Below are 14,578 nucleotides of genomic sequence, written 5' to 3'. Positions count from 1 at the left end.
ATTTCAAATTCTAGTGTAGAACTCCAGAATACATTTCTAAACGTCATAAACTTTTACTTAGTTATTAGAATACGATAACATAATGTACACCTATTGTAACTAACTTTTGTGCCACCATAGCTGTAACTAATATGGCCAAGGATGCCGGGTTGTATTTATAAGATCAATAAAAAAAAAAAAAAATTGAATGTAGAAAATGTATACTTAAAATACTAAAAATGTAACAAAAAAATTTCTTTTACTAATGGCCTAGTTGTCGATGCACTTTGATCAATAAAAAAAAAAAAAAAACTAAACTTATGGAATATTTGTATTGATTATCTTTTAAGAATAGTCAGGTATGATTGAATTATAAGTGCACCGTTAATTTTACTGGCTAGGTACCTTTAAGCTGCAGTAAATGCTTTTAAAATAAAAATCTAAATGACCTTCATTATACAAAAATAATAAGCTGTAGTTTCTACAAACCGGTTATGTGTAGTATACATTATTAATTAGAATCAATTATTGTTTAACTAATTATAGGTATATATAGGTAGTGAGACGTGTTGTACGTCAAAAGAATCGCTCTGTAAACTCATAATGGATAATTTAATATTTAGCTATTTGATAACGTTATTATAATACATGCTCAGGTATGTCCACGAGTTTCGTGTAATATTATAATATATTAATATTGAGTTTTTAAATTGTATTCAATATTATATGGACAGTTATAAGTAGGTACTTAACGCGAATCGTCCACGTAACCAGAGATCCAAAGTTTGAATATCTACGTAAGTAGTCTGCGCACACCAGGACGGCGTGATATAATGCGATTAAAATAATTAAATTTAAGTAGGTACTCATCACGAATGAATTATTATTTATATCATAAATAATCATAATATTATTATTATCATGACGAAATACGCACAATTTATGCAAATAACAGTGTGCACAATAATGCGTGTTTGTTGTTTTCATGTAGGTACCTTGACCGAGTTTCAGGCATGTTTTAAATGATGTTAACTGCAGGGCGGCATTTCAGTAAAATGTTCTACTATAGAGGAGCTACAAAGGTATAGGCGAAACCAACCTTTGAGTCTCATTGAGTATTTGATAAACATAAATAACTGAGTTTTAGCATATATTATAGCGTACCACAGTTTTGTCAAACATACGGTATATATTATTATTTTGTCAGTTACTGCGTTAGCAGCCAAAAATCGTTGTAATACTGAAATATTTTATCCAGTTGAAAATAATATTCTTTTTTTTAAAAATTTTTATTGTATACCTACCATCTAAATGTTTCCAAGTACAACACTAGAACGTTGCAATACGTTTTGATGCTTCATAAATATTGATGTTTTCACCAATCAAACTGCACGTTGATGCGAGTTATTAATTTAAGTCTCTTTTTATAACTGTGTATAATAATTATTAATTTTAAACTAAATTCATAGAGTGTAATATATTACAATTTAATACACCCAATCGTCGCCATTGCGATTCCCCGTGGCCGGGTCGTCGTCGCGTTCAGTAGCATCTCAGTTCCGGCGGCCGCAGCCGACCAGCACAGCGTCGCCCATCGGTGACTACTATTCCATACGGCCAGTGGACGTCAACTCGATCGCGGCCACCGCGAACGGAGGAGACGGCGACGACTGCACAGACGGCGTTCGTCGTCGTCCACCGTGGCCACTGTCACGGCGTCCACGGCCGGGGAACATCAGCCGCTGTACGAACAATCGTTGCAGCCGCACACGTCCAGTCGCGCGTACCGCAAGGTGGTGGACATGTCGGCCAGGACGACGCCAGACCGCTGGCGGAACAGGCGCAATACGACGGCGTGTCGTTCGTCCGGAACGGTTTCAAGTACTATATCTGCCCAGGCACTACCACGAGGAACAGTCGGACGACCCGAGTGACACGCGCTTCAGCAGCTTCGGTTACGTGGACCCGTTCGGCATCAGTAGGGTGATGGTCTCAGACAACACGGCGCCAGGCACGGTGTTCGTGCACCACAAGAACAACCGTTACGTGGGCCTCGACTCCGAGCCCTACTACCCACGTCCGTCGCAGACGACGCGTCCTGTCCGATTATATTATGATAAATTATTGGTCGTCGCCGTCAGGTTAGGTTACGCGTGCACATAATAGACAGCAGAACCATAACAAACCATAACCCCGCTCAGCTGGTCATAGTCATATACTCATATCTATCGTTGCATCACGTCATTATAGCCACGAACTATAGCATTATGTCATAGAACATGACGGTTGTATGATTATTTTTATTATTAGGCACACGACCCATGTGATTAAAATCGTAAAAAACTAATAATAATGCAGCCGGATAGCTGTTGCATGCGGCCATATCACCTATATATTATGTTCACATGCTCCTATCTGTATGCAGATCAACAAAAAAATGTATATTATGCAAGTGCATAGGTAGCTATGTTTTTTTTACTTTTATGAAATTTAGTTTTTCAGTGGATTTCCGAAACGTGAACAACATTCCGAGTGTGGTCACCTGACGTAATAAATTATATAGATACTTTTTTGGAACACATCTCGAGAATCAAATGTATTATTATTATATTATTACATCAAGTATCTAGCTGACTAGCTATCTACATAAAGTAAACACCTTTAGCAGAGCTGCAATGATGATGTGGTTATTTATGAAAAATACTTGTTGCATAATTTACAAATAATAAAGTGTTTATGCCTACATAAATAAATTGCAATTGTTATTATAGAGGAAAGTACTGTAATATTACAGTGATTACACATTTTTGTCAACTTTTTGAATAATGTCTCTAAAATCTAAACCTTTTAATACTGATAATTTCTTTGTTGGTGTCGTTGGTGAACATTGAACAGGTAAAAATAATTATGATTTGGCTGCACTTTTTTCTTTACATGCAATTGGTAAAAAAGTCCAAAGTACGAGTATCTACTTCATTTTAAAATCCAGTTATGCTGAGAGCAGTGTTATTATAATATCAAATATTTAGTTATATTTTTGCTATTCCGATTAATGATTGTATAATAATTAAATAACTACGGTGGACATGAGATATCGTCATTACGATATGTGTAGCCCTGTAGGTAGGTATAGTTACTATACTGTTACTACTTATACAGGTATAACAAATGAATGTGGAGCATAACCATAATATAAACTTAGGTACTTACCAACAGTACCAACTATAGGTATCTACCAACACAAGGTAGGTTATATTAGTAGTGCGCACCGCACCAATACAATCTAAATCATAATATTATGTCATGTAACGAACAATACCTAATCATGATATAATATTGACATTTTAACAGCGGGTAATATGATAAATTTGTCCATTTTTTAAATTATAATAATACAAATTACAAACTCAGTAGTCAGTAGTCAAAGTACAAGTAAACTACAAGTACGCTAAATAATAATATATTAATTATTGACAAAATTATTTGTACGGTTACCGGTTTACTGATTGGAAATTTAAAACTCGCAAACAAAACTGATAACAGGATAACAGTATTTATATCACACGACACACAGGTATAATATTATCTAAATCTGCGTGACTATGCCCATGAAAATTATAAAAACAATGTGTACTTATATTATATTGTGCAGCTCTATTATAGTAGTATTATAGTGATCGGCGATCATTATCGAAAGGTTTATAATTACTTATTAGTATCTATGATTTCCAGTATTATCACCCGTGGTATTTTTGTCCATGAGTGATAAGATATGCTAACAAAATAATACGAATTTAAAATCTATAAAATGGAATTTAATAATTTTGCATTGACTTTAATAGACCATGAAAATATTTTTTAGATTTTCTTAAAATTTCGGGGGGGGGGGGCTGCAGCCTATTCAGCCCCTCCCCCCCATAAATACGCCACTGACAAAATACAAAAAGCATGTATTTCATAAAATCCTAGGTAGCTGATAACTGGATGTTTCAATTTACTACACCCGGCCATAGTCATGTTTATACGTCAGACGGTGGTTATAGTATAGCAATCACCTTATTATTATGATTTTATACGTGAATCAAACGTTGTCACTGCCGTTAGTCTGATATGATTTCTCTCATTTTTAATAATTTATTACCATTAGAAATATTTTAATATACGTACTAATTATTTTTCTTGTGCAAAAAGGTTTTTGCTTGAGTCGATTTTCAACCGGGAGATGGTATTTTGCACCACTTTTATTACTTGTAATTTGCGCCACGAATAGGTACATTATTAAGTACGTGTGTAATTTGCGCCAAAATATAAAAATATAACATGTATTTTGCGCCACATATACTAATTAATTTTGGTATTTTGTGCCACTAAAGAAAACAAAAATTATTTATATTATTATAATATAAATGGCGCAAAGTACAATTTTAGTAGGTATTCTAGGGCACAGATTACACATAATAATTCCTTTTTATTTAATTTTATTTGGCGCAAATTACAAATTTAAAAAGTGGCGCAAATTACCAAAATACATTTTTAGACGTGGCGCAAATTACATATATTTTTTTTTTGGTTGATTTTGGCGCAAATTACATACGCCCTTTCACCCCTTAGAGCTTCAAGGTATGTAGCTGCATACCCTGCATATCCCCCACGCAAGCCTATATGATACGGACTATATACGATTATGCTATCTACGGATACGTGTGAGAACATAGCACACTATACAACATTGTAATAACTTGGAATAAGTAGTATTCTACCTCATATAATCTCTACCTAATACTTTTAATATATTAATTTTTAATTTTATTACAGGGCGTCTCCTGCATCTGATTAACAGTTTTTTTTTAACGCAATTTTTGGAAAAATTATTAACTAAAATATAATAACATAATATTATGTAAGGGTGGACCTTATTTGTATGATAGGAGGGGATATAGCCTTCAATGTTTCGGATACATATATTCTAAAAATTAAATTTAACTAAAAAAATTTTACCCTCCTTTCTTATGCAATTGTCGAAGTATATTTTTATTATCATGGTCAGGTAGAAACACCCTGTATATTACATATTATATAGTGTAGAAGATAATGACAACTACAATAACAACAAAACAATATAATATACGATACGGACTGTGCCGTGACCTGCAGCTTGCAGGTACCGCCAAGGTGTACTGTTGTGGGCACAAAGCGACGGCAATAATAATGGTTCTTATAATATTATTACTATTATTATTATTGTTTTAGTGCAACTGTACTTGTACAACATCAATGAAAAATAATAACATCGTATTATGCACTGCAGGATATTATGTGCATTACACGAATCAAGTTGTGTCTGTGTGATAAAATTACAGAAAATATGTATATTGTATACACAAAAAGATTAATTAATATATACACTATAGGCGCTTTTTAAACATTCTCATCCAGGTTGGTGTAACTGTATAAATTATAACTTAATAAGATCAAATTATATGTTTAGGATATACATTAATAAAGGGTCCTTATACTTTGATTCCGAATTTCATAAGTCCATAAGACCGTAACAACGATCGATGAAACAATACGTATTGACTCGCCAGAAAATCAGTGGTGCTTTTGAAAACCCGACAGCAGCCAACTAATGGGACCCCCGGTCAGTGCTCTACGTTTCGCCTATCACTCATCGTATCGTTTTGTTATTTCTTAACGAATTTTTTAAATCCTCGGTCTCCCTAGGAATTACAAATATTTTATAATAATTTTATTAAATTGATATCCTGGTTAACTTCGAAGTAAATTCTTCAAAATTATAATTAATATGATTTACGATACAAAGGAAGTAGACCTCTCCTGAAATCACGAGTTGTGTGTATTTTATTTTACTACCTAAGCTTCTTCGTATAATGAATAATATTTTCCTAATTACATAATAAAATAATTATGGACACTTACAGGCCATACATGTTATATTCGACATATTTACCAAATAATATTCAGTGTTTCGGTATATTATTAACCCATATACCTATAATAATACCATGTTTGATATCAACACGACAAAATATTATACATACGAGTACATTCATAGATATTATATTATATAATATTTGTCTATAAATTTCGATAACTATAAAGGTTAATGCATAACACGTTATTATAGATAGGTATAATTCTAATTACTGTGAGTCTAAAAAAATAATTTGACTAGAGTTTAATAATAATAATAAAAATTGATAATATCGAAAAGAACTATAATATTGATCTTTGACGTATTTTTTTTTTTTTTTTTTTTTGGAAAATTTAATTTAATCTATAATACATTAATACCTATACTACTTATTAATAATTTATACGATACACATACAATATAATAAAAGACAATTTATTCCTAAGTAAGTTCTATATAATATAATATTAGGTATGTACTATAATGTATATAACTACATAAACAGTATAAATTATAATTATATATAGGTATCTCTATGTACATTGTACAGTTCGTTAAGTTAATTTATATAATGATTCATAAGGACTTTATCGACAATGGAAAGATATAAATACAAATGCTTGCATGTCTATAATTTCTGCGTCTTATATTAGTCAATAAATTAAATAAATTATATTAATATTAATATTGGTCGAGCCATCATCGGCTCTGCAAGAGTCACGACTCGGGGATAATAATATAAGCTTTGTTCAATAATACTTTGAATAAATATATTATATTATTAAATATCATTAAATTATTCGATGCATATTATAATATAGCATTATAGTCAATATAGTTATATATTTTACAAAGGTATATCTAATAAATATTTTACTATAATTATCTTAGTCTGGACGTAAATACTTTCAGGGTATGATACTAAACTATTATAATATTATTATATAATACTATTAATACTACTACACTACTTAAATGTATAGGTAATAATGTATATTATACGTGACTGAACTTATGGTAAGTACCTATAATATTTATCAGATATTATATTATAATATAAAGGTGTGTATAAATCGCGTGATATAATTAATATAGGTAATATTGAGATATTTTAAATTGGCTAAAATATATATATTATATTATAATATTTTAATAATAGCATATGTGTGTATAATTATTATAGGCTTGTATATAATTTAATATAATGCGTATTAAATTTGTCTAAAGGAATCATATCACGTTTCAAACAGTAAATTTGTCTTGTTCAAATCCCATCGATGAGTACATTGGACGCGTTCACATAATTCCAATTGCCATTGAATACTTCTGCAAAAAAAATAATAAATGCAATTTGTTGCAGTATTAATTGAAACGAACTAAGATTAGGAAAGTTATTAAGATTTAGGTGAGTTCGTTAAAAATATAAATTACCAAAAAATGCAACCTAACGCAACTAACGCATTACCTATAATAGTGTAATATGCCTTCGTCGAAATGAAAAATAAGCTTACGAGTTATGATCAATGTTTTTCGTAATTTAACTAATGAATCTAAAGCAATTAAAATTGATTTTTTTTCTGTAACCGAATGTTTATTTTTAATTCTATACTCTTGAGTACTGGAGTCTTATTGTATACAGATAAATATTTTCTTAAAATATTGCTTATTCTGAACCCCTTAAAATGAGCTAATTATACCATTTACAACCAATAAATTAGGTAATAAAACAACTGTAGAAATAAACAAAACTTTAAAATACTAATATTTCAATAAAACACAAAGTGGGAAAGTCAGTATTTACCACTTTGCTGTAGGTATACATGTAGCGTCATGTGTCATCGTGGTTCATTGAAATGAAAGTATCAAATTTTAATGCAATGATATTAAATCATTTTACCTACACGAAAAACAATTCTAAGCGAAGATATAAGATGTTGGTATATTTGAACTTTTAACTGCTTATTAAAAAAAAAGATCGTGCATAAATAATTTTATTATTATTAACGAACATGTATTAAATTTTCAAGCTTTTTAACAAGCGAAAAATTTAATATTTAAAGAAATAAAGAAATAAAAAAAATTTGAAATATCTATAGACAGCTCAAAACAGAGTAAAATATTTTGAAAAAGTTTTCATACTTATACGAATATATAAAGACCAAAAACGTTTGTTAAAAAATTCGAGTATGTATGATTGTTTTTTGAATTACAATATAATCAGAAAATTGTTTTATGAGAAATCGTTAACTTACAGATGGATTCTAAATGTTTTCATCAATAAACGATAGAAGCAGAGGAGTATAGTATTGTGTAAACAGATCCTCCTCTGGCTGTCGGTTCTAACAGGAAAAAAAAACTTACAGATGAATAATGTCGTAAAAATTTAAGCTTTAACCGCTTATTATTAAATTAATGTAACTTTTTGGATTTTTCAGACTGTAGTAGTAATACTGAAATTCTCAGCCAGATTTCGTTATGTCAAATAAGGCTAATAAAGGTTGTTATTTTTTAAATACAAATGTCTATTACCTACCTAAATGTCTTATAAAATTTATTAGTGAGCTTATTTACTGTTTTAGTAAACATTAAAAATTGAAATATTGTTCATTTTAACATGACAACCATATAATAGCTCTAAAAACAAAATATACCAAATGTAAATAATTTCAAAATGAATCATACATTTGTCTATGCTTATTAAAATGTAATCATTTACTAAAAAAATTCTCAATATTTAATTATTTTCTTAATGTTTTTAAATATTTTTGTAAAATTTTATATTGGATATTTTATTAAAGTATAATAATTATTAAAAAAAAAAAAATAATAATAATTAGAGATAACACTAGTAATGAAAACTGATCGATTACAATATTTTAATAAAATATAAAAAAAAAATGTATTTATGACTATCGATTAAATTTGAAATGGCTCTCATTTAGTCAATTTTGATTTTAGTGCGTAATTATATTCTATAAGTTAAAATTAGTTTAAAAATATGAGTGGCCAATTAATATAACGTAAAATAATAATTTATGTGATTGATTATTTGAATAGCGGTATGAATATTCAAATAGAAGTTTTCGTCGCATGCGCATCCCAGAAGAGTTAAACATTTCACATCTCACATTGTTCTTATGCGTATATTAAGTTTTATGTATTAATAAGTGTCTTAATTAACTTGTCAAAAGAGTGGATTAAATCCATCGTAATATCACAGATGAAATAAATATCGCCATGAAATATAATATTACCTACCTAAAATCACACATCATATATGATATTATAGTAATATAGTGTATACCTATATACTGTTTAGGGTCTATATATAATAGACTATATAGACTATAAAATGGTTTAATTTTATATTTAATTCACAAAATGGTATTGTAATACTTTTGCTGGTTGAATATATGCTGTATATTTTTAATTCTTTTATTTTCGACCATTCGTTTGGCAGAAACGAGTAAAAAGAAGCTAACAATATATAGAACAGAATAAAAATATGTCCAAAAGTATTATATCATAATATAATATTGCATAACCACCCGCATGACCGCATGTGATGTATCCGTCTTACAAACGTACAACACATCAAATTATGTTCAAAGTTCCAATTTCGTGTATGGCAAGCAAGTATCCAGGATCAATTTTCGGGGGGGGGGGTGTTTAGAATATTTTAAGTCCGTCTTCCGACAAGATTGTGATAACATATTATAAATATATAACTACTTTAAAAATTTGGGGGGGGGGTTGAACCCCTAAATCCTCCCCTGTATACGGGCCTGGTGTATAGTAAATTTTAATGTTAGAGACTAGAGTGATTATCCATCAAACTTTTAAGTAAAAACATGACCAGTGTTTTCTCGGGGGTATTTAATTTTTTAGTGAGTCACATTTTTAAATTATAATATTATGCGTAATACCTATTCATAACTTTTTTAAAATAAAATATCTTAAAAAACATATGAAAAAGAAAATCTATAAATTTGATAATAGATCATTAAACTGTATTACTAAAGATTACTACACGAAATTGAAACTGCTGAGTATACTGATAATATGCTGCCATATAATAATAATAATATGAGGCACGTCTGTAATATGGAACACATGCGGGTGTGGTGATGGTCTATTATACCTAAAGTCGTACACTCTTCAACCACTCTCAAACTACCCTCCGCATACAACGTGCTGGTTGCCGGTGTTTAATCGACTGCTGGCTGTGGCGTATGCCGTATAAAGTATAAACGTTTCACAAATATTTGACGTGCCCTCGACGGAATACGCTGTTTAATAGGTTCGTCTGTCTGAAAGTACTCGCCCCTGACCGGAAAAGAATAAATTTAAGAAGCAAGACGACACGGGAAGTAACTATATAAAGGCGTATAAATAAATCATACCGTTTTGGGGGATAGATTATATTATATACCTATTTCCTATATAAAGTATACATAATGCATCTCTAAAGACCATAAACCCTTGAGTTGCGTTATGTATAATTCTTTTAACTGTAGTCTCCTCGATTTATAGTCGATATACACAACCGATAAACGGGTGGCTATCATGAAGTATATACACATGGTGTGCTCGATTGTTTATAGAACACTAAAACGGTCGGACGGAAACGAGTAATTGGACTTATCGTGATCCTCTTATGACTATATAATATGTATAAATAGCAATGCATGTTGCCGTGGTAACTGGTGCGAAGAGTAAAACGATTGAATGTAGAACTTTTTCGGTGGTTTATAGAGGGGTGAAGTGAATAATTTATATCTACTGCAGGATTATCGATATTCGGTAGCCCGATGATGAAATTTAACAATATAATCATATACCTATATAAGTACTAGAGACTTGACGTTGTAGGTAACGACTATCGACGATTAGTCTAAAACCTGCATTTATTAATAGAGTTATTATAGTTCCTAATGTCTATCATATTGTATAATTCATTATTTCCTTCTTTTATACTGGATTGCCTCTTTAAACGTTTATATAAATACAGCTCTCAACAACGCATTGGACCGTATTAATGTCTTATTATCATAATAAAGTTCATATAATAGGAATAGAAGGATTAGCCCCTCCCCCTAAAAACTCATGAAGTCCTTCCAAGGTGTTTCCTAACTTAACCTTGTAAGTAGGTATATAACAAATATTATGCCAATATGTGTTAATTGATATTTCTAGCACGCTCAGATTTTTAACCAAATTTACACCTATGTGCGCACGACTTTAACACGTTATTGCACATTTGTACGGAATATTGATAGACTAAAAAATAAGCCTTTGCTGTCTCTTTGCCATAACTATACCGCGTGAGTTACTGCTCAATAATTACATTATCGTATACAGCAGTAGACGGGAATGTCGGAAAAAAAAACATTAGTCCAGAACTTACCCATTTCGCCGTCTCGGCACGGTCCGGACGCCTTGGTCTCGATCACTACACCCGTGGCACACGCGTCCATGAACATCTGACACCAAGAGTGGTACGTCTTGTCATTGCTACCGCACACCTTACCACTCGTGTCCTTGCGCTTTCCCGAAGTTTCCAGTTCCGGGCACGACAGGTTGCACGTCACACATCTCGGACGTCCGGTCTTTTTCTCGACCAGACATTTCTGACCGCTCTTGCAGCTCACCGTGGCGCACGTGGCAGATTCTATATATGATGGAAAAACAGTCGTGAATTATTTTATACGTATTTTATTTATTTATATGCAACACGCACGCGTCCTGTGGCGTGGTGGATTTGACATTTTTCACATGTTATATAGTTTAATATTGACACATAAGCATCATGCAATAGCCCGCTAAATAGGTATTCGCTGTCTTATTAATCGTAACTAACTGTCATAGTTATTATTAAAATTCTATATAGTCAATACTATATTATGACATATAGGCAATTATCCAATAATACTCGTCCATCAAGAATATCAGAGGTGGATGCCTCTCGATTACCCATTTTGCCATGGCACTGCAGGACTCATCGCATCATACTTGTTACTTATCGTTAATAATAAATAATAATAAAAAATATTAAATCGGAGAGATTGAGGAGGCACAGACAACAATTCATAAATTTTAAGTGCGCTATATTTTAATGTCTATTGTTGATAATATCATATTATATGTGTAATAGATAAATCACGCGAACATCCATAATATCATATACGTTGTACCGTATTTCTTATAACTTATAAGTTATAATATATAGTTTTGGAACTTGATTAACACGTCCAATAATAATTACCGAGTAGATAATTAAAATATTATTAAGAATCTGGTTACTTTTTTTTGATACTAATGAATACGGATGATGTGATATGGTTTTGGCGTATTGTCAACGCGAAGATTATATGAAGTGTGTAGTAGTAAAAGTTATATTTGATTTATTTGTTCTGAAAAAAATGACGGGCTTCTGGCAAAGTGTTGGGTTGTGTCATCGCGTTAAAAAAATATATGTAGGTACACATTGTTGTGTAGAAAGCGCATCATATATTAAATAACCGTAAACAACGTATATAATATATAATTATATTTACGAAGTATTTTGAGTTTTAATGTATATGTATGGTTTTAGTGACAAAAAAAAGTAAATACGTCAAAATATATGACAACTACAATATATGATCACATTGCATTCATTGTAGCAGTATAGGTATACGTCTTTTCGAAAACGGCATTATTATGATAATAATTATTATCATTGTCAAACACGAACGATTTGTTTCGTTTCTGTTTGACAATTTGACACCCTGCAAGTATAATATATATATATTTAAGTAGTATTAAAAAAAAAAAATTGTAGTCGATTCGTGCAAATATACTTGTGTGGTTCGAGAGATTTTAAGACCAGAGCACTTATAAATTGCCCGCAGGTTTATCGAGTGTTGACTAAAATATACATACCTACCTTTTCTTGCAGCCCGACGCCAACAATAATAATTGTAGCGTTTTATTACCGCCCGTGTGTGTGTGTGTGTGCAGTGGCTTATTATTGCCTACCTATTTTTTTTTCATTTACTCACTCTAACGCGTTAAAATTCCCCGAGGTCAATAACGTATGGTTACACACACGTTGTACGCAGGCATTATACTGACCAATAATTATTATATTTTTCACTGAGAGTTGAGACGACGACCGGTAAACGAGACGTCCGTCGGCGCGACTGACTCACGATGTATATATAGTAATACGATACCTATATGGCTATATATCATGTAATAATAATAAATCGCAGATATGAAAAAAAAATCACATCGGTACAATGTTTCGTGTATAGGTACACGGGGTACGTATTATATCTATAATATACCTCCTAATAACCGCGATAATAATAACGTATACGCGCGTTATCTGCACGCTGAACGACCCGAACAAGTGGTCGTCGTCGACCATATAACTCATAGTATTACAATGCATTACAAGCGCATAGGTTCGTAATATGGTATATATGCTTAATGCTTATAGTGCGCAGGGATGGGCGACTGGCGGCCGGCGAGCTTTTTTTATCAGGCCCGTCCAACATTTCCAAATCACAACATACAATTTTCAAGTTTATCGTCTATACTCTACATTCTATAATTTATATGCATAGTCATTCTCAAAACTCACATATTAAACAAGTACCTATGCTTAGTAATAATACTATTTATATTTAATTTAATTTTTTTTTTAATAATCCTTTTTTGCTTTAAATTCACAACATTATAAACAAAATAAATGGTGCTAATTAAAATGTATATTTTAAATGACCTTTTTTTTTATATATATTTATATAATATTATTAGTATATAGTAGTTATATCCAATTAATAATATAATAATCTGTGACTTTTCTCCGCCGCGCACGAGTCGGTCGAGCTAGCGTGTACGCTTTTAACATTTCGACGGTTCCGTTGTGGGTCAGCGTTTTTTAGTTTTTACGCGTCACGTCGCCCGCCGCCGTAGGTATACCATTGAGTAATTATTATTATTATTATAATTATTATTACTCTATGAGGTATACGATGCGTATTATTATTATTATTATTATTATTATTAAAATATTATACACCCACCACCGCCGCCGCACTACTTCTTGTCCACCTACGCCTCCACCGCGCACCGGTTATGGTAATACATCGGGGGTGTATGATGACAGTAATAATAATAAAAATAATAATAATATTATAATACAATGTAATTTAATGTTATATAGGAAGTCGTCGCGAACACGCTGCGGTGGCGGCAGCGGACGGCGTTAAATTTAACTCTTGGACGACGGTCAACTGCAGCGGCGGCTATTACGAGTCATTACCCGTATACACACGCAGTAATAGTGGGTACTATAATATAATAATGACAATAACAATAATAATAATAATAATAATAATAATAAATAGCTCCGGTAGTACTATATATCATATGTATATACGCTTAACGTTGCAGCGAGTCGGTAACTCGCGAGTAAATCTCCCAACTTGAATTCCTCCCCGTCCTCCCTCACCCGTGTCAACACTGAAAATATTCTATTTTTATACATATTGCAGCAGGATTTGTCGAAAACGAATGCTGCTAAACTACATGCATGGGTTAAATCATCATATAACCAGTTGTTGTAACCAGTGAAGGATTAGAAAGGTGGGGCTTAAAAGTACAATCACTCCT

The 14,578-nt window shown here is 31.6% G+C and overlaps 1 protein-coding gene and 1 pseudogene across 2 annotated transcripts in view; one reads left to right on the top strand and one right to left on the bottom strand.

The window, feature by feature from the left end:
* The first annotated feature begins 1,470 nt into the window (after positions 1-1,470).
* On the top strand, positions 1,471-2,142 carry LOC107163780 (uncharacterized; annotated as a pseudogene).
* Positions 2,143-6,534: 4,392 nt separating this feature from the next.
* Fs (Follistatin) overlaps positions 6,535-14,578 on the bottom strand; it is a 74,341-nt gene continuing 66,297 nt past the window's right edge. For both annotated transcript variants that reach the window (XM_015511371.2, XM_015511372.2), the window contains exons 6-7: positions 11,322-11,585; positions 6,535-7,240 (exon numbers count right to left, since the gene is read on the bottom strand). In XM_015511371.2, the coding sequence (XP_015366857.2) occupies positions 7,179-7,240; positions 11,322-11,585 (326 nt within the window). In that variant the 3' untranslated portion in view covers positions 6,535-7,178. The remainder of the gene's footprint in view (positions 7,241-11,321; positions 11,586-14,578) is intronic.

This window comes from Diuraphis noxia, unplaced genomic scaffold (genome assembly GCF_037042655.1).
Source record: "Diuraphis noxia isolate RWA-SAM2 unplaced genomic scaffold, SU_Dnox_SAM2 contig0002, whole genome shotgun sequence".
NCBI classification, from domain to species: Eukaryota; Metazoa; Arthropoda; class Insecta; order Hemiptera; family Aphididae; genus Diuraphis; species Diuraphis noxia.
The sequence above is the reverse complement of the archived record's forward strand: the minus strand, read 5'-3'. Positions and strand labels throughout refer to the sequence as shown.